A 17,748-nucleotide genomic window follows, 5' to 3' on the forward strand; every position below is an offset into this window, starting at 1 on the left:
CACGGCGTGAAGAACGCTTCCCATTTCCGTTTATAGGCAAAAATGATATCAGATACTTTCACGGTAAAAGAGAGATGAACTTACAAGGGAATTGTCAGCATTTTCCATATGTTAATTGGTTTGTAGACAGCACTGCGGTCGCTTTGTTGAGGGAACAAGCCCATGTTTGTAAGTGGAGGAATGAGATGGGATTTCGGAGTAAGCATGGGTCCAATCGTCAAGTTTTACTCAGTCCTGACTAGCGCAATGGGAATAGCGGCATCTACTCCGTATCTGGTTTTTTGTTGGAATGGTAGAGTCTTCTTTCGTTCGGATTTGAAGAGAATCTCGGCTAAAATGATGTTTAGTAGTTTCCCAAAGTTGATGATCAGCTATAATAAAGCTACTCGCTCCTCCAAAATTCGATCGTTATAAGAAGCTACAAGGCATAGATGAAAATGAAAACTTCAAGTTTCGCCTTGTCGGGCTTGCTAGGCAGCTCCGCCAGCAAATTTCATTTCTCACATTTAAGCGGTTCCAAGTATCCGTTCTTTCTCTTATCTCAACCTATCAGCAAGCTCGGTAAACGAACCCGAGCCGTTCTGATCAACACGTGCTGAGATCGGAACGTCGCTTACAGCTTTGCTGGCTAGACCATGTTTGACGGTTCGTATTTGTAACCAATCGCAATTCGTTGTATTCGAGTCCTTGTTATTGATTTTTGCCTGCGAAAAAAGAGACCCATTCCAATTCCCCCGAAATCTCTTTTGTTTCAGAGCTTTGATGAAAGGGAATCTTTCGTAATACATTGCTTCTGAAAACTACCCTAGATCTCAAAAAAGCTTCTGGGATTCTTGTACTTTCGTAAACTTTATTAGCACATCCAACATCTATGAGATCATCTCATCCATAACGTCCTCTCTTTTTAGCTGATTACTATGATATGCTATCTGACTTACTGACTACCGTGGGGTAGTACCTCGTCCTGCAACCACTTCACACTGGAGTTCATTGAATCTGGATCCATCTGAATAGGTGTTTCACTATTTTTGGGGGGTCGACAGAGTCTGTTATGAATCTCAAACAATACTAAGCCTTTCTCTGGTCGATTAGTCTTGGTACCTGGCTACTTTAGACTGCTAACATCACGCTGCCCATTATTTGATCGAAACAGTTTTCGACGAACCCTGCTAGTGTTTACAGTATTCTGGAGCGTTCTTGTGTATTGTTCGTCAGTGGCAAGCATCGTTGATTTTCGAAAAATCTCAATTCGTGGTCCTCGAATCTCAATGATACATGTTAGTACATGGGGCAGTAAGGCTACAAACAGTCCAAGAGTCTTGCTCGACGCGATCTGCGTTCGAAACCGGGGTCCAATAATTCGCCCTGGGGCAAGTTGCCCTTCCTGACCTTTTTGGTACCGTGTTTTCACCCAGGTAGAGGCATCATAGTTACTTGTATTGAGATTGTCCAGCATACGCTCACTCTTTTCTGTGATAATTTGGTTGACGAAGAAAACATATTGAACATCTCTGTCCCTTAGTGCTTGCTTGAAAACCTTTTCGGTCTCTTCGCCTGGTCTCACTTTACTACCAGGGGACAACTTGTATGGGAGTTCTGGTTCTACCTAAATGCTCATACCAAAGTAATCCGCAGGAGCTAGTTTGTTCGATGGAAGAAATTGGGGAAGGCTACTTGGCATGATTCTTATACGATATCCATCTATCTTTAGTGGAACTCTTGTGATCGTTGGCTTCCTGATCAACCGCGCTTATTTTGCACCATTGTCAACTGACCTCGCCTTAGAGCTACACCTGCCCACACGGCCGCAGATTTGAATCTAATTTCTATAGTGTGAATACCACGATGCATGGCAGCAGACCTGTGGTATCTTGAATAGTGAGAATCACAATACCGCTTAACACTTCTTTTTGGTGAGGGATCCCTGATTATGGTGAGGTACCACATTCAAGATCAAATGCATCATTTTCTATCAACCAACAATATTTCAGAGGAGCCTAACCATCATATTGAAGAATGAATTTCTCCCAATATCATACTCATTGGTGGAGAACTGTTAGGTGGGTGTGCACCGCATCAAGTTGTTCACATGGGATAGGTATGTGAGTACAGAAAAACCACTATACCATCCTTTGAATGATTTATGCTTGACTCGTTTTGCTCAAAGAAGAAGATCCCGCCAGGGTTCCAAAGCTCATATGCCAATCTTTCAAGTGTCACCTTTTGACTGTATAATAAACAAACAATAAGTCAACTACCCCACTTTCCGACCACCCCCTGTTTCCGACCACCTAAAAAATTCATATTATCTACACTTAAAACTTTAATAACTCAATAACTATTGAACTTCAATGAAATCGCCTGTAGAATCACTTTCTATAGCACTAGAGCTATCATCTACCTCATCTTCACGATCTCCAGCTTCAATTTGTGTACGCCTTATAGCTCTAATCCCTGCGAACTTCGAATTTGGAGATACCACAACCTTTCGCCTTTTTCTAGGTAATGCTTCATCTAATTGATATTCTAGCTTTCTAATCTTATTCTCTGCCTCTAAGAGTTCATAATCCTTAGCATCGAATCCTTTTATAATCTTGCGAAATAGTAATCTTCGTGTTGGCAAATCGATCTCCTTCTCTTGAATCATTATATCTCTATATTTTCTGATATCGGCTCCTTTTTGAGGGGTTTTCCATTGAATAAACGATGAATATATATTCCATTGAAGAATAGGATCATCATCAGATTCAGGATTAAGTGATAAAACCTCTCTATTGCTATTTTCAAGCAAAAGTCGACTCATAAGAGGTTTAGCCATATTTTTGGGCCAAAGACCACTAGCTTGCCACCCAGACTTGATATTTTGAATAGTTAAACCTTCTATTCTAGCCTTCTGATAGCAAGAAAGGAAATTGCGCTTTCCAATTGGTGAGGAATCGGATAATAGACTTAATTTATTAAGTTCGATTCGATATGCACTTTTTAGGGGTGAGAACACAGATAAATCGAGTGGTTGTAGTACGTGTGACGTATGTGGTGGGAGAAGTAAGAGATATACGTTGTTATTAAAGCATTCTAACATAAATGCTGTAGTTTCATGGCTTCCGTGTCCGTCCAAAATGAGGAGTCTTGAATTTTCCGGCTGAATAGGGGTAGTTTGAGGGATATAGATCTTTTTCAGCCATTCTAAAGCTGTAGCATCTGTAGTCCATCCATTTTCTGTAGCGGTAAAGTTCCAACCCTTGAATAGAGTCAAATCTGTTGGAAACCATTGTTGTTGAACTGATTTTCCCTTATATATTACAAGGGGAGTAATGCTTTTTCCATTGGCTGAAATGCATTCTATAAAAGAGGTCCAAATTCGAGATCCAGGTTGCTTTTTTTGAATAAATCTTCGATCAGTGCTTCCTACTACTAGTCCGTTAAGACCCTGACCCTCCATTATACCTGCTTCATCCATATTCTATCTGTTGGCCGGCTTAATAGCCTTGATTTCAGGGATTGCGAGGTTCCGGAACCACTTCTTAATAATATCAGATGTAGCACCTGAAACTCGTGCAGAATCGATTTGATGTTGCTTCTTAGTTCCAATATTAGGATGCCTTCGAAAAAAGCTATGTATCCATTTCTTTCCAAGTGAGGGATCCTCCCCTCGTACAATAAGGAGGTGCTCTGCCATCTCTCTGATTTGACGATGTGTAGGGCTAGTACCAAGAGCTTCCTGTACTAATATCCATTCTGCTAGTCGATTCTCCTGAATTGGAGATAACTTTTGAAGTATTTGGGCGCCTTTTTGATGCGAAACTCCACCATATATTCGATCGTGAAGTGTGGTACGTGGAACACCATAATCCAAGCTAGCTCTTCGTATGCTTGCTCCATTTGTAATCGCTCTAAGAGCCTCTGCGATATCTTCTTCGGTATATCTATTCTTCATATCACAATTATAATAATATCAAAATTTCAAATCAATTGATTAAAGCATTGTTGAGTTATTCAAAGTATAAATTTTATAATTACTCAAAGCGGTGTGGTTTTTGAGGTGGTCGAAAAGAGGGGGTGGTCGGAAAGTGGGGTAGTTGACTTAAGAGCTGTACTCTCACATCGATTTTGTAATATTAGCCTCACTTTGAGACTTTTGACATAATATGACGCCGCAAATTGGTATGACAATTATTTTAGAACCCTACATCCCGTGGTTTAGCTTATTTTATCATTCATAGAAAATTCCAAAGTATCCGGATTCATGATATCGTCAAGTTAATGTTTGCAATTCGCATTGGTCCGTGCACGATCAATGCCCAGACTCAAAATACTATGACATGATTGCCACTTGACTACTTGATGAAATTACAAGGTCTTGAATAACATTTTTTCGAGTTTGAAATTAAAATATCGACTAAAGGCATTTGGTTTTGGTGTGCATATAATGTCGAGCTAGATTGACCGAGTACCGGCTCTCACAACCCAGCCAACCCCCTCATTCTGCCAGAATCTAGTATGTGTTCTGCACATGTAGATCAATGCATCTTGGTATCTTACCGAAACCCGGTTGATGTGAAATATACATGCAGAATTCCTAGTTGTCTGATCAGAGTTCATGTGGTTCATTGTGATTGGACCTACCCCGGCTACCCCTCTTCTCGCAAACCTTTCATTCATCACAAAATTGGCCCAGTAACATTAGGGTGCTGTCTTGGACATGTATTGTTCAGCTATGAGCTGCAGCTATCAGCACAAGTCTAATGTCTTGCTGCGTGGAGGATTGTCATCATTCTGCGTTTGTCGGATGCCACGTTATTCATTGAAACGTGGAATATAAAGGGTGTCATTTCCAGCTTTTGAGTTCAGTCTAATCATTTCACTCTTACAATTCCATAACAAGAGCCAACAGATATCTTCATCGCCTTCATCATATCATGTCTTCAGTGATTGACGAAAAGGTGCCCATTACCCTATCATCTCCTCAATTGGACTTTGATAATTTTCAAGTTGATGAAGGGGACCTAGATGGGGTTGTCGAGAAGGCTGAGAAAGATCGGGAATTTGGAGCGGCTGTCTAATACATCAGCTTTCATAAGGATATCCTAGACGAAGCTCTTGAACTTTCGTTCAAAAATGAGCAAAGCATCTTCAATTATTGCAGCTGGGCCAGTTATAGATGCTGGAACGCCACCTATGCCGGTCCTAATTTGCTTCTGGACGTTTCTATAGAATCTGTGGCAAAGCGGGTTAGTCACTGCGCTCAATTAACTGAATGCTTTATGAAGATGACTCCCTGGTGAGATAGGCTCCCCCGATGGCTATCATGGTCGTGATACGCCCGTGCTAATTAAACCAACCAGGCTGGCAGTGTCCGAGGGTTGTGTCAAGACCAAGAATATCAGTACGTCACCTAAAACCTTCCACGCCGCTCTCGCGGGTGCTATACTAGAGGGCTTTATCTCTTTGCCCGCTGGTGGATATGACGCTCTAGAGAAAGTATTCAAATTTCTCACTACGGCAGTTGAGACCCGGGCCAGAACTGGTGACGACGTTTCGCAATGCATAATTTTGATCCGACACGAATACTCACCAGAGACAAAAACCATCCGTACATGTAAGTTACAGAGCGCTCTTACTGGCTTGTATCAACTGCGGTACTAATCTATGCAAACAGTCATTCGCATCGTCACATTTCAGATTACCCAAGAAATGGTTGAAGTTCAACGAAAGAAGAGCTCTTCAAGCGCTCTCAATGTAATCATCTCATACAATGAGTGCGAAGGTAAGGTATGTAAAAGAAATCCAACAGTTTTCGGCACCACCTTTGTTCGCCGATACGAAATCTTATTGTCGACTGCTTCTTCTTCAAATCCACAAAAACCCTTGATTCCCCATTCCCCTTCAGAATCTTTCGTAGATTGCCAATAATTACTAACTACGATTTACAACAGTTCAATATAAAAGAGTGGACACAAGCTTCTGGCATGATCGAAGAGTCGAAGAAGAAAAAAATGGAGGACTATGTCAAGGAAGATACCATTGAGATCCCACTTTGATCAGATACTCAAAACGAAAACCCACCCGCAACCCAGAGGTTAAAAATCCAATGGAAAAGTATTTTGGTTTCTCGTCATCGTTTACCATACTCGAGACCCGCTCAAAGCGTGTTGGTAATAATTAATGAGTGCAAAGTAGTGATCACATCCGAGAATTTTTAAGTGTCTATGTGGAGGATTGAAGTTGAACTTGACGTCCACGTGGTTCTCAGTAAATCTCACCCCGCTCTTAGGATACACCTTCCTCAACAACCTTGCTCTACAGCTCTAATGAAATTTGGCGATGTAGAACTACCAATTGAACAATCAACGACCAGCAATCTACTTTGTTCTACACCTTCTTGATCAAGGTAGGATTTAAACAAGACGTAAGAATGGAATGGAATGATTTCATTGAGCTGTGTATATTGACTCTTACTGAATGCTCTTGCTCCTCTGAAGTTTTCATATCCTATATATACATCATAGACCTTGTACAATTGACAGTTGTGCCTGAAATCATCATTTCACTGATCCAAATAGGATTGCATGTACGAAGTACTCAACTCAAGTTATCACCGTCACAAGCTGAATTTGCATCGTCTTTCTCTCGCTCTCTCTTCGCCAGACTAAAATGAAATCTGAATACTTCCCTTTCCTTTGTTCTGGATTAAATCATAACTTGCAACTAGGAAAAGCCTTCTGCTTCGTTATGCGAAGAATGGGTATTGGAGGGACGCGTGGAAATTCGGATACGGCTCAGAGCTTGGTTGATTCTTTCTCCGCTAGCCTTCGAGTCTTCGATTAATTCGTACCAAGACAGCAATTTTCTCTGTTCTTCTGTCGGTTCAGAGGCTTCATATGCAAGTCTCAAGGTCACACAATTTTGACCTTTGCCATAATCCTCTATACATCGAGAGGCACCACTCCAAATAATCAGGAATGGAGAGATTGGTGCTCTTTCCATGAATAAGATCATATACTGCCAGGCTTTCTGAGTCCTGGGGTCTCGACTTGTGTAGTGAATAACCTTTTGGCTCTGTTCATATGGATATTCGCAGAAAATATCAATAAGAGATGTCCGTCGACTGTCTTCTTGTAATGGCCGTAGATCAGGGCGACGATCTAATACACTATAGTCTGGTTTCGGTTCCGTAATAATTTTATCAGGTAGTGGAAGACTGCTGATCGACCTCTTTATCTGGCCCATGTCAAAGATGGAAAAGTGGTATATAGGTCGAAGACATGGCAGGGAGAGGCTGAGTGCTTGGTAAAGGTCCTCAAAAGTGGCTCTTGCTGGACAGGACATGATACGACCATGCCGATAGTTGTAATATCTCTGGGGATACATATCGATGCTCAAAACATAATTAAGGCACTCGCAAGTAAGTTTGTGTTCCGGCCAATGTCTCTCTGCGCATACGTTACCTAAAGATGTTCAGCTTCGGTGTTCGGCTAATCACGGAAATACATACTGCAATATATCTGCGATTGGCATTCCTTGCAATTGAAACCATCTTTTTTGATTCGATGGGGACAGCCTGAACGGCTACATCGTTTTTCAGAGACACCTTCATCTAGCCTATCCTCACCCGTAATATCATCCATCGTTTCACCAAAATTTGACTGATGCTGCATTTCTTTTTCAGCAAGAGCAGATGCGACATTTCTGTACATGGTCGTATATTGGCCGTCTTCTGCAAGATCAAAGTCTCTCAAGGTGCGGTATTCTTGTGTAAGAAAGGATACACTGTTCAGTAATTGACATCAAACCTAATACAATTGAACCTAAACCATTCAACTATATTAATGGATCTGGTATGCATGTAAGCTGCCGTAAGAGTGAACGGATTTAGGGCGTCAAATCGACGTTTCTGAGGTACTTTCACTGATAACAGGTGCGAAGGACGAAGATTCGTGCCTTCTATTCCTGAGAATAGAAGTGAACTCTCAAGGTCAGGGTTTCAGATAGTAAAATCGTAAAAAGCCACTGATTATGAAGGTCAATCTCGATCCAAGGTATTCTGAAATTCATGGTTCCACACTCATTTGCAGTAGTCGATTCGTTTTACCAGTTTCTTAACCCATACTCAAGCATTTTTTTCTCTCAACCCTCCTCTTCCAATGCACATTATTGAAATGCCACGCCAGATCCTCCACTCCATACTCCCCCATAAATTCTCTACCGCATTCCGGACACTCCAACTCCTCCCTCTCTAGAATTTTACCCATCGGCACTGACTGGTAAGGATTATGTATTCGCAAAGGTACTTCAACTGTAATCACAAAGTTTGACGTATCAATTTTTACCTCGACCATCGAATCTTTGTGATTCAAAAACGACATTGCAAAAACAAGCGCAAAGTCCTTGGGTGGATTGTAAAAACTCTTGACACGACGTAAAGTTGGTGTATACCTATCTCCGCAGTTCCCGCGCTGAGATTCAATGTATAGCTGACGTAGCGATGAACATGGCGATGCTCTCCGGAGCTCCTTGAATCCCATACTCGTGTCATGATTTTGCCATATCGTGGTCGTCGTTGCTGTCGCAAAATGGTTGACTCCTGGAATCATGCCTATGGGATGAGTGGATTGTCAAGATGGTGGTGAATCATGTGCGGGGAAAATATGTGAGTAAGTTTCGTGCATCCCTTGCCTGTCAGGTGTTCTTTCCCCGCACTTCTGAATCTGAGAGCGAACATCTTGGAATTTATGAGTTGTATGCGTCATGATTTAACACTCGAGAGATGATCTTTGGATAGCTGAGAAGAATGCATTGTGTCGAAATCGTTGTTGCACGGTTTCAGTTTTCTAAACGATTTTCTTGCAAGGGGATGCTGTTTATATACGTGGTCCACTCGCTAAAGAAAGGGACCCAGTGGGTAAGCGGTGATTGGACTACAGTGTTGAAAGGCTTGGGTACCGAGCCGTTAAGTGGCTCCCGATGAGTTATGAATTATATGCGTGCTGTACAAATAACAACGCACAGGGTACAGGTTTCAAAATGTTCTGACTGTGTTCACCTGACGATTGATCTCCGATCATCTCTTTCCACAAGGTTGATTTCTATCTACTATCAATTTGTCATACAGGAGTGCTAAATTTAGGAATAAACTTTGTTCACACGATGCATGATGCTCAAGTTAGACGGGCATTGTATGTGCATTTGATAACTTCTTCCGAGGGCATTGCTTGGACCCATCCTCAAGTACGTAGCTGTTCTATGTAACGTACGCTTTTCCGCCCCGCCGCTCCGCCTCTCAAGGCCAATCTCAAGTAGTTGCTTTGTAATTTATCATGCTATTGGAAATAGTATGATCAGGTACTACAACCAGCTGATATTCTCAATTGCCACCCCATCCAGGCCACCATCTCCATGCTCCAGGGCATTTGCAAAGACTTTTACAACCGGGGCATCCCTTGTGTGGGGGTGATTCGTCAAGTTCCTCGCGTGGTTTGTACCAGAGATCGTGTGAAAATTGATCCCCCGCCAGTCGTCGTTCTTTTTTTCTTACAAAACTTAGCAAATGCATGAATAGAGAATCAGGAAGTAATACTTTGACCAATGAAAATGCGGAACTTTTGCGAGACTGAGGCACAAGCACCCAGCTGTATCTTCCTCATGGGCTTGTTCGACTTCACGCTCCCGGGACCCCAAGAGGAATTGTTCGCTTGACCGTGAGCTTTTGGTTAGCCGATGTGTACTATCATTCCTTGGCGGCAATGGTGAGGCGTCCGAGCCTGTGTTTTTGTTGGTATGCTCGGAGTTTCGCTGTTCCTTGCGCTTTAAATGATCGGCTTCAGACATCTTTGTGCTGGCAATGGAAACGTCTTTCATTGCACTTTGCATATGATTGTAGGTAGAATAACCTGAAAGTTAAAGAGGTAATTATAGCCTTGATGTTATGAACCGTACTGCAAATCACGGCCGTGATGCCAACTAATGACCGTATTGCTGGGAATTCAGTCATGGCCGCAGTCCAACTGTAATCCGTGAATAGTTTCCTCGCAATTCTGTGTTCGCATGTGAGACGAGACAGAAACAGGAGCATAAAGAGAGATTCAATTTCTCTTGAAGTCTCATCACCAGGAAAGAATGCCCTGTTTGTCAGTATTTGTTCCAACATTTGATGTATACGTAGTCCGGTTTCCATCAAATTCTATCATCGGCCTTCTCCTTGTCAGTGCTCTGCATGTCTTGTTTCTCAGCCCTCTCTCGTCTGATGTATGCGATCGTGTAGGATTCACAATAGTCTAGAGCTTTGCAGAGTCCGCAAATCCGGATATTGGCATATGACAGCTCAACAACATTTGCGAGAATCAACTGGAAGTAATTACAGCGCTCTTCAAAGCTCACAAAGGCAAGTAGATGGCGATCTGTCAACCGCCCAGTCTATTCTAACCTGCATTCGCCGCGAAGTACAGACAGCATGATAGCAACATGTTTTTCGTTCACTTGATACTCTACACGCTGCGTAGTTCAAATAGGTTCCCGCTATTTCCGTCGTTGACCGCAGCTGGAAGCCTCATCTAGCGATAGATTCTCGGATTTGAAGAATTTTCCAGCTCGCACCCGCAGTAATGCGTAAGCCTCTTGCTTTCATTCTCAAAGGACTGATATCATACGGATCAACAAACAGATTCCGGTACTTATGATATCTTATATCGCCAGGAACATATAGAGTGAGAAAGATTGGAGGTGAGGTTTAGAAAAGTCGTGAGCGCACAGACCATCAGCCTAGCCATCACGACAAAAGGCCGCTGCATTTTCAATGGAAATAGGTACAACCACCAGAAAACACCTCCCTGTAATATAGCCGCAAGCATGTCGCCATCAAGGGGCAAAACAATTGATGAACCTACATTCCCATCTACTTCACCCCAATCTCAGTCCCTCACTGCAACAGAACGAACCGCTCAACTCCGAAGTTCCAGCGCTCTTGCCTCCATCACCCAAAACATCCAATACCTTATCTCTCCCGGCTCTCCTACCTCCCCAAAACCCGTTCGATTTCGTACCCGCGCTTTTCTCCGGGCTCTCCACTCCATAACTGTCTTTATATTCTGGCGTGTTATCCGGTATGCCAAGTACGCAGCTGTGGGTTCTATCGTTGCAGCCTTATCTGCTACTACTATAGGAAGTTTTGCGACAGGGATAGGATGGGTTATTGCGCCTACGGGAGTCATAGGAGTTTTGGGAATGAGTAGTTTGTGGTGGGTAGGGAAATGGGGGTTTAGTAAGACGAAGATGGGGAAGAGGTGGGAGAGGAAAGTTGAAGAGGAGGCGGATAGGCTTGAAAGAGAGGATAGGGAGACAAGGAAGGAACAAGTGAAGACGGATGGCCAGTGGCGGGATGTTACGGGACCAAAGGCTGTGCCGTGGTAGGTTGTATCAAGCATCCGTGGCTGGGAGGCTCTATCTAATACCGCAAAGGGAGACGTGGATGGGAAGATGAATGTACAAAATGCAAAATGAAAATCCTTTGAGGATGCAAGCTTCGCCAATCATGTGAACAATGCCCTCCGTATTTCATAAGTTTTATTTTGCCTAGCACCGCACACTCATCTTTATGCAACTGGACGGCTGAGAAGTTATGGCTTGCAGTCAAACACAAACAAGCTTTGTTATAGTGACAGTAATGTAATCCCAACGCTAAATCTAAAACTCCTATGATATTTCCATTATATTCCCTCGCACAAGTTCATCACATAATCAAGGGTCATCTTCCAACTTAATCCTACCCCAATCGATACCCTGCCTACCCCTCTCCTTCTTTTCCATTTCCCGTGAAATCGCTTCCTCCTTTTCTTTTTCCTTGTTTGCTCGTGCTATGGTGGCTTTGCGTCTGCAAATCCAGAAAATCGCCGCTAAAAGGAAAACAAAAGCTGCGGCGCTGCCGACGGAGATTCCTACCATTTATGCAGTAGGTAGTCCTGTGTTGGAAAACGAAGATGACGAGGATGGGGCGGAGGATTGCCACGAGGAAAGATCTAGAGGCGTAGTGAGGGGCATCCAATGAGACGACCAGGTTTCTTTCCAAATGGTAGTCGAGGCATCGAGGGAAGTAGATTCAGGTTGAAGGTCAACTAATTTTTCATCGGGAATACCAGGATCCGGCGCTCGAGCTAGAAAAAATGCAGTGCCTTTGGAAGAAGTGATATTTGATGAATCAGTCCAGATGATTCCTAAGAAAGCAGCTTGGAGAAATGCACGGCCGAGAGCCCAAGAGCCGGAGGGGAGCGAGGATGGTTGGCAGGGGAAATAGGGAACGGGATCAGAAGTGTTAGAAAAGGGGGATGTTAACGAAAATGAAAGGAGCGAGAAATGAATTTTGATTGAGTTTTGAGCATTTTGATTGTCTGAGTCTAGGTTAGAGAATGTGAAGGCGAGGTAGGTAGGCGATGAGATAATGGGCTTGTAGAGTGGAGATGTGATGTTCCAGAGGTAGAGGTCTAGATTTTCGTTGTATGTTATGGGGAGGTAAGAGGCAAGTATATCGCAAGTTGATGTTGAGAGGTAGGGATATGGAACTGAAGGATCAATGTCCACTGCTAGTAAGCCATTAGATGCGGCTGAAGTTGCATTATTGAAGAGAAGTCTAGATTTAGTGGTATTGAAGTTCAAAGGAGAGTATCCATCAATAGTGTCGATTGAAATGTCAACTAGTGGCATGGAAAGTGTACCATTGTAGCCCTTTTGCGTAGTGACAGGCGTCAAAACTCAAGATTGATCGTATCCTCCGAGGACCAAACTCCCAGGAATACCCAATGAAGCAGAACCAATGTGCAAGCCAAATGAATTCGACGGAATCCTAGCTTGGGAGTACAAGCCAGAAGAGAGAAACTGCCCGGTAAGGTTTGAAGAGAATGTCTGATTAATGTCTGGGGCACCTAGAGCAAGGGTCCCGACTTGAGGTGCGTATGCTGTTCCATTTGACAAAGTTTGGACACAATCCTCAATGAAAAGCAGTTCAAAATTCTCGATAGTTTTGCTATCGGTTCCATTGGAAATTGTCAAGTCCTATGTAAGCGGCGCCAGATAAAAAGGGTAATGCACCGGCCCGGTTTGCGAAAGTGGTATTAGCAGTGACACCAGTATTATTGATTTCATGGTAGGAAGTGGAAGCATGCTTATAGAAAAGTCCACCTTTCGATGATGAGCAACCTGAGAAATTAGAACAAAATGAAGTTCTTAGGATATTAGCTGTCCATGTCCCACCTGGAAGGAGGTCGATAGCTTGAGTGGGTGTACCGATATCAATAGAAACTGCTTGCCATGTTCCGTCAGGGCCATAACTTCTGTTTGACCATTGAAGAGATATTGCGTTAGAGCCTGCTGATGCAAGAGGAATGAAGAGGGATGCTAAAATTAATGATACCACTCGTAACTTTGAAGTCTTTGATGCAGCCATCATGAAATATAGCAAATTTGCTAGAATGAAAATGAATAAAATAACCAAACCCGATAAAAGAAAGAAAGAAAGAAAGAAAATGGAAGACTACAAGGTGTTTATGGTATCCAAGAGAAGCTTGCGCCGCCCATGCCGCCTTCAAACTTACATTGCGATACAAATATCAGCAACTGTTGTCTTGTTAGGAGATTCAGCCTCGAATCACGAAAGAATCAATCCTCCGGTCCTAAATCAAACATGAACTACATCATATCATCTGGTTTCCGCGCCTGAGCTCTCGAAATTGGCTTATAAAAAGCGAAGCAAGTTGTATAATAATAGGAATTTATGTTGGCCCACGCAGCAACAATACTAAAGCAACAAGTGGCCAACTATGGCACTGAGTTACTATAAGCGAAGGCCACCCCTTCATCGTTGGACTTGGCCATACTCTGACCTCATGATGGAAGGGGCGAGGCGCAATAGCTGGATGCATTGAGAAGCTGTGGAATTTTCACATTGGGTGTAGGAGTGAGACAGGCGGCGATTTCCCAATCATTATTGGATCTAGTCTTGCTGTATATTCTGAGTCTTGGTATCAATGCGATAGCACTTTAAGACACACAATGGTATTAACATGATACGGAAATGCTGTATGGCTATAGGTACTCTGAAGATGAAATATTAATTGAAGAGGATTGGGCATATTTGGTTACGGCACAGCCACAGCCTCGGTGGCGCATGGAGAGGCTGCAAGGCTACTCACCACCTATGAGGTACATCAATTCTACTATCTCTTTCCTTGCTTGGGCATCATCGATCATTACATTTCACCCAATATGTTCGGCAGATTTTGTAGTAATGGTTCGGTTTACATGCAGACTAATAGTCGCTATAAAGTACAAAGGTTGTACTCCGTATGCATAAAATCATCTTGAAATCCTCAATTACATCACTCATCCTCACAAGGCTATTTCCACCGTTCTCCAGATTCCATTACAAGGGATACCAAACTACTGCTATCAAAATGTCTACTTTCCAAATCAAAGACAGTAACGTGGAGGTTACACTTTGTGAAGGTATCACCGAGGATGAATTATTGAATTTTCCAGCCTTCAAAGTATACATCACTGCCCCCCTCTTTCCATTACCATCCCTGCGATATCTACTAACATTGTCTTCCTTCACAGTCATGGCATAATCGCCTAACGGAATCTCTCGCTCTACAAGGTAAATCCTCTGATCATCCCTTCCATTCCGACCCCTATCAGCTCCGTTCTGTTAAGATTCAATCACTCGACCGCTGGGGCAAGCGCATCGGTTTTATCAAGATCAGCAGTAAAATCACAAATGAAGCAGGCGAGTCTTTGCCCGGGGATATCTTCCTCCGAGGCCCAAGTGTTGGAATGATGGTCATTGTTCAACCTGAAGATGCCAAGAAACCTGACGCGGAAAGATGGGTTGTAATGACTGTTCAACCTCGACCTGCTTCAGGGAGTTTAGCATTTATTGAGTTACCAGCCGGTATGGTTGATGATGGAACATTTAAAGGGGCAGCTGCAAAGGAAATTGAAGAGGAGCTGGGCTGGACAATACCGGCAAATCAATTGACTAACTTGAGCGAACTGGCTATTGATGACGGAGAGAACAAAGAGGGAGAAGTGTTACCGAGGGCAATGTTTCCTAGTGCCGGGGGCTGTGATGAGTATATCCAAGTCTTCTTGCATGAGAAGAAGATCTCAAGAGACGAGTTGAAGGAGACTACGGGAAAGCTTACGGGGTTGAGGGACGATGGTGAGAAGATCACACTTAAACTGGTGAAGCTGGAGGATTTGTGGAAGGAGGGCGCGAGGGATAGTAAGGCTTTGACTGCTTGGGCTCTCTATGACGGATTGAAGCGAACAGGAAAGCTATGAAACTTTAGAATCACATGCACGAAATGATTGCTTCTGAATTAAACGACATTACCTTGAATTCCTAAGCAGCATTCCTACATATGTATCAACACTAACGTGTACCGCATATTATTATTATTATTATGTACATCTATCTATTGTAACTTCGTTCTCGTGCCTTATTTTGAGAATAAATTCAGTGTCCTAGCAACTTCAATGCCTTCAGCCAACGTTCCTACTCGGGCATCTATCGCATATCCATCTTTCTCCCATTTTTTACACGTCTCCCATAGATCCTTCAGAGGTAAAGTGAATACTTCAATAAATTCGTTCTCTTCGAGTTCGGGCACTAGGTCCTGGTTGGCTGGATTGGACATATCAACCGTAACATGCACCATTTTGAGGTTCGTATTGCAAAATCCTGGATCTGTGAGGACATATATTAGTAGAAATTTCTATGTGAGTGAAAGCAAAATGAGAGGGGTTTACCATTAAACATTATGGGTGTACTCTCGCTCAACACTCCAACATAGCCAGTCTCTTCTTTCAGCTCTCTTAGAGCTGCTTCCTCTGCAGTTTCCCCTTCATCGATGAGTCCAGCGGGTACTTCGATCACTATTTTATCCAACGGTGGTCGGTATTGCTTCTGTAATACTAATTCCGGGCCTGAGTTCGACTGGTATTAACATAGATTTTTTACCCAAGTGTAGTTTCATCAGATGTCTTTACATACCGGTCTCCTTTTGTATTATGGCAACAATTCCAACGCCGTCTATCTCAGATGATTTCGGTCGAGTAGATCGTTCCGCATGTTCCCAATTACGAACTTTTCCTCGAGGATCGCGATACGTTGATCTGAATGTTCGCAAAGGTATCAGCTGCAATGATTCTGGCAGCTTAGATTAAGCAGATCAATACTTACAACACGAGTTTTGTCCATTTTGCTTTGGCAGGGTCCTGCTATGGAGTCAGAAGGTTTTAGGCATTCGGACTGCATGAAGGGAATGCTCTACCAATGGCTCTGTTTTCAAGACTTTTGCGTTATCAATTGACATTTTGATATGGGGTTTGGGAATTAAAGATAAATATGCAGAATTAAAAAGTCCATAAACAAAAGTTGGAGGTTGTCTTGGATCAAATACTTTTTGATATAAAAGACCTAATGTAGATCTTGACGTAGTCGATTGTAGCTGGGATGCGGGAAGCGTGGTCGAAGCTTTAGCGCTGGGTAGTTTATGGAGATCATTCTTTTTCTCTTTCTTCCTCTTCACCATTTTCACCTATCAATGGATAACATCTCTTGTTCATGCAATTTGTTCTTTCTCATAATCTACCAAGTTGTCCATGGCAGACTGGTACAATGAGGGAGACTATTTGTGTTGTGTTGTCACCGTTGGCTGTAGCAATTATCGGACGGTATTTGCGAGACAAGATGAAATGTGTTGGCACCTTTCATTGTCGACCTACGGTTCATTCGAGCAATCGAGAAAGACTTCATCCATCCATCACATTAGCAGATGGTTGCATTCTCTGAATGCTCTGATAATGAGCAACTCTCCCATCCCCAATGAAAGCCCCTCTGGCGACAACTTTGGTATCATCAAGCTCAAGTTCTCCCGTTCTAGCAACTGTTTGCTCTGGGACCTTAATACCCAAAATCAACGTGGGGAATCTTTCTATTACTTCGTTTTGGTGCTACTAAATTTGATCTGTGCCCTAGTGTCGTTGCAACAAGAGATAAAGGCAACACATGAGCGCCTTGCCAAGCATTTTCTATGATAGTACTTCCGAAAAAGCGATCATTCTTCCTCAAAGTGTATATCAGGCGGTGCAACTATCAAAGCCCTATCAAAAACCGTCTTTTCCAACGAGTGATCTCCAACATGCGACAGAAGCATGAGACTAGTTTGTGCACTCTCGTGCATTTCTCTCGAGCACGAACTTTCTATACTGCCCCAAAAGAGCCAGAAGGGGCAAGGTAGTATCCATCTAGCAAGCGCTGGCCTTAAATCGAGCCCCAAACCCCGAAAATGCAACCTTATCTCACACATGCTTATTAGTCTCGGCGGATCTTGTGGAAACAGCTCGGCTTAGTCAGTCATGCTGTTCAGTTCGTTTGCTTTGTTCAGTATTTATGCCTAGATATTTGGATATCGGGTGCAACATTTGATGACCAAGAGAAGACTTGGTAACACCTGATGTCCTCCTCATGGCTCAATTAAAATCCCCATTTGTGCGACTTAATCTATAGGAAGTATTCTATGGAAGTCATTTGATGATTTTCATAGTTAACATTTCATTCTATCGATGGAGGGGATGGCTTTCTTTCTGTTTTCTTGCGCGCTTATACAATGATAGAGCCGGCGATGTACGGATACCAATGAATGGTTGCAGTCACAGGGGTCACTCACGAGCCTTGCTCAATGTTACTGTGGAATCTAA

The 17,748-nt window shown here is 43.0% G+C and overlaps 11 protein-coding genes across 11 annotated transcripts; 3 read left to right on the forward strand and 8 right to left on the reverse strand.

Moving 5' to 3' along the window:
- Positions 1 to 1,105: 1,105 nt before the first annotated feature.
- EAF01_003529 (uncharacterized protein) lies at positions 1,106 to 1,681 on the reverse strand (the record flags this gene model as incomplete). The annotated part of the gene is given in 2 exon segments (XM_038911783.1): positions 1,106 to 1,602; positions 1,621 to 1,681. 2 exon segments carry the CDS (start codon positions 1,679 to 1,681, stop codon positions 1,106 to 1,108), a joined length of 558 nt encoding a protein of 185 aa, XP_038773018.1.
- Positions 1,682 to 2,338: 657 nt separating this feature from the next.
- Positions 2,339 to 3,460, reverse strand: EAF01_003530 (uncharacterized protein; the record flags this gene model as incomplete). The annotated part of the gene is made up of 1 exon (XM_038911784.1): positions 2,339 to 3,460. One exon carries the CDS (start codon positions 3,458 to 3,460, stop codon positions 2,339 to 2,341), a length of 1,122 nt encoding a protein of 373 aa, XP_038773019.1.
- Positions 3,461 to 3,463: 3 nt separating this feature from the next.
- Positions 3,464 to 3,937, reverse strand: EAF01_003531 (uncharacterized protein; the record flags this gene model as incomplete). Its single annotated transcript, XM_038911785.1, has 1 exon — positions 3,464 to 3,937. One exon carries the CDS (start codon positions 3,935 to 3,937, stop codon positions 3,464 to 3,466), a length of 474 nt encoding a protein of 157 aa, XP_038773020.1.
- A 958-nt stretch (positions 3,938 to 4,895) lies between these two features.
- On the forward strand, positions 4,896 to 6,356 carry EAF01_003532 (uncharacterized protein). The gene is made up of 5 exons (XM_038911786.1): positions 4,896 to 5,281; positions 5,346 to 5,599; positions 5,660 to 5,772; positions 5,937 to 6,099; positions 6,181 to 6,356. The coding sequence occupies exons 1-4, from the start codon at positions 5,265 to 5,267 to the stop codon at positions 6,039 to 6,041; spliced, it is 489 nt and encodes a 162-aa protein (XP_038773021.1). The 5' UTR covers positions 4,896 to 5,264; the 3' UTR covers positions 6,042 to 6,099; positions 6,181 to 6,356.
- Positions 6,357 to 6,708: 352 nt separating this feature from the next.
- Positions 6,709 to 7,697, reverse strand: EAF01_003533 (uncharacterized protein; the record flags this gene model as incomplete). The annotated part of the gene is made up of 2 exons (XM_038911787.1): positions 6,709 to 7,448; positions 7,496 to 7,697. 2 exons carry the CDS (start codon positions 7,695 to 7,697, stop codon positions 6,709 to 6,711), a joined length of 942 nt encoding a protein of 313 aa, XP_038773022.1.
- A 1,667-nt stretch (positions 7,698 to 9,364) lies between these two features.
- Positions 9,365 to 9,828, reverse strand: EAF01_003534 (uncharacterized protein; the record flags this gene model as incomplete). The annotated part of the gene is made up of 2 exons (XM_038911788.1): positions 9,365 to 9,530; positions 9,578 to 9,828. The coding sequence occupies 2 exons, from the start codon at positions 9,826 to 9,828 to the stop codon at positions 9,365 to 9,367; spliced, it is 417 nt and encodes a 138-aa protein (XP_038773023.1).
- Positions 9,829 to 10,845: 1,017 nt separating this feature from the next.
- On the forward strand, positions 10,846 to 11,406 carry EAF01_003535 (uncharacterized protein; the record flags this gene model as incomplete). Its single annotated transcript, XM_038911789.1, has 1 exon — positions 10,846 to 11,406. One exon carries the CDS (start codon positions 10,846 to 10,848, stop codon positions 11,404 to 11,406), a length of 561 nt encoding a protein of 186 aa, XP_038773024.1.
- Positions 11,407 to 11,937: 531 nt separating this feature from the next.
- EAF01_003536 (uncharacterized protein) lies at positions 11,938 to 12,693 on the reverse strand (the record flags this gene model as incomplete). Its single annotated transcript, XM_038911790.1, has 1 exon — positions 11,938 to 12,693. The coding sequence occupies one exon, from the start codon at positions 12,691 to 12,693 to the stop codon at positions 11,938 to 11,940; it is 756 nt and encodes a 251-aa protein (XP_038773025.1).
- Positions 12,694 to 13,012: 319 nt separating this feature from the next.
- EAF01_003537 (uncharacterized protein) lies at positions 13,013 to 13,432 on the reverse strand (the record flags this gene model as incomplete). Its single annotated transcript, XM_038911791.1, has 1 exon — positions 13,013 to 13,432. One exon carries the CDS (start codon positions 13,430 to 13,432, stop codon positions 13,013 to 13,015), a length of 420 nt encoding a protein of 139 aa, XP_038773026.1.
- An 806-nt stretch (positions 13,433 to 14,238) lies between these two features.
- EAF01_003538 (uncharacterized protein) lies at positions 14,239 to 17,358 on the reverse strand. Its single transcript, XM_038911792.1, has 6 exons — positions 16,320 to 17,358; positions 16,229 to 16,263; positions 16,040 to 16,184; positions 15,796 to 15,972; positions 14,594 to 15,733; positions 14,239 to 14,524 (listed from the first exon to the last, which is right to left on the reverse strand). The coding sequence occupies exons 2-5, from the start codon at positions 16,244 to 16,246 to the stop codon at positions 15,486 to 15,488; spliced, it is 588 nt and encodes a 195-aa protein (XP_038773027.1). The 5' UTR covers positions 16,247 to 16,263; positions 16,320 to 17,358; the 3' UTR covers positions 14,239 to 14,524; positions 14,594 to 15,485.
- EAF01_003539 (uncharacterized protein) lies at positions 14,439 to 15,327 on the forward strand (the record flags this gene model as incomplete). The annotated part of the gene is made up of 2 exons (XM_038911793.1): positions 14,439 to 14,531; positions 14,602 to 15,327. 2 exons carry the CDS (start codon positions 14,439 to 14,441, stop codon positions 15,325 to 15,327), a joined length of 819 nt encoding a protein of 272 aa, XP_038773028.1.
- Positions 17,359 to 17,748: the final 390 nt, after the last annotated feature.

The sequence above is a fragment of the Botrytis porri genome (assembly GCF_014898465.1).
Source record: "Botrytis porri strain MUCL 3234 chromosome Unknown BPOR_004, whole genome shotgun sequence".
Taxonomy (NCBI): domain Eukaryota; kingdom Fungi; phylum Ascomycota; class Leotiomycetes; order Helotiales; family Sclerotiniaceae; genus Botrytis; species Botrytis porri.

Bases quoted from the DNA above. Each gene is read 5' to 3' on its own strand.
- EAF01_003532 (XM_038911786.1), top strand. The intron at 5,600-5,659 runs GTAAGTTACAGA...CTATGCAAACAG, and splicing joins GACAAAAACCATCCGTACAT to TCATTCGCATCGTCACATTT. The intron at 5,773-5,936 runs GTATGTAAAAGA...GATTTACAACAG, and splicing joins ACAATGAGTGCGAAGGTAAG to TTCAATATAAAAGAGTGGAC.
- EAF01_003538 (XM_038911792.1), bottom strand. The intron at 15,973-16,039 runs GTATGTAAAGAC...AGTCGAACTCAG, and splicing joins CATAATACAAAAGGAGACCG to GCCCGGAATTAGTATTACAG. The intron at 15,734-15,795 runs GTAAACCCCTCT...ATGTCCTCACAG, and splicing joins TACACCCATAATGTTTAATG to ATCCAGGATTTTGCAATACG.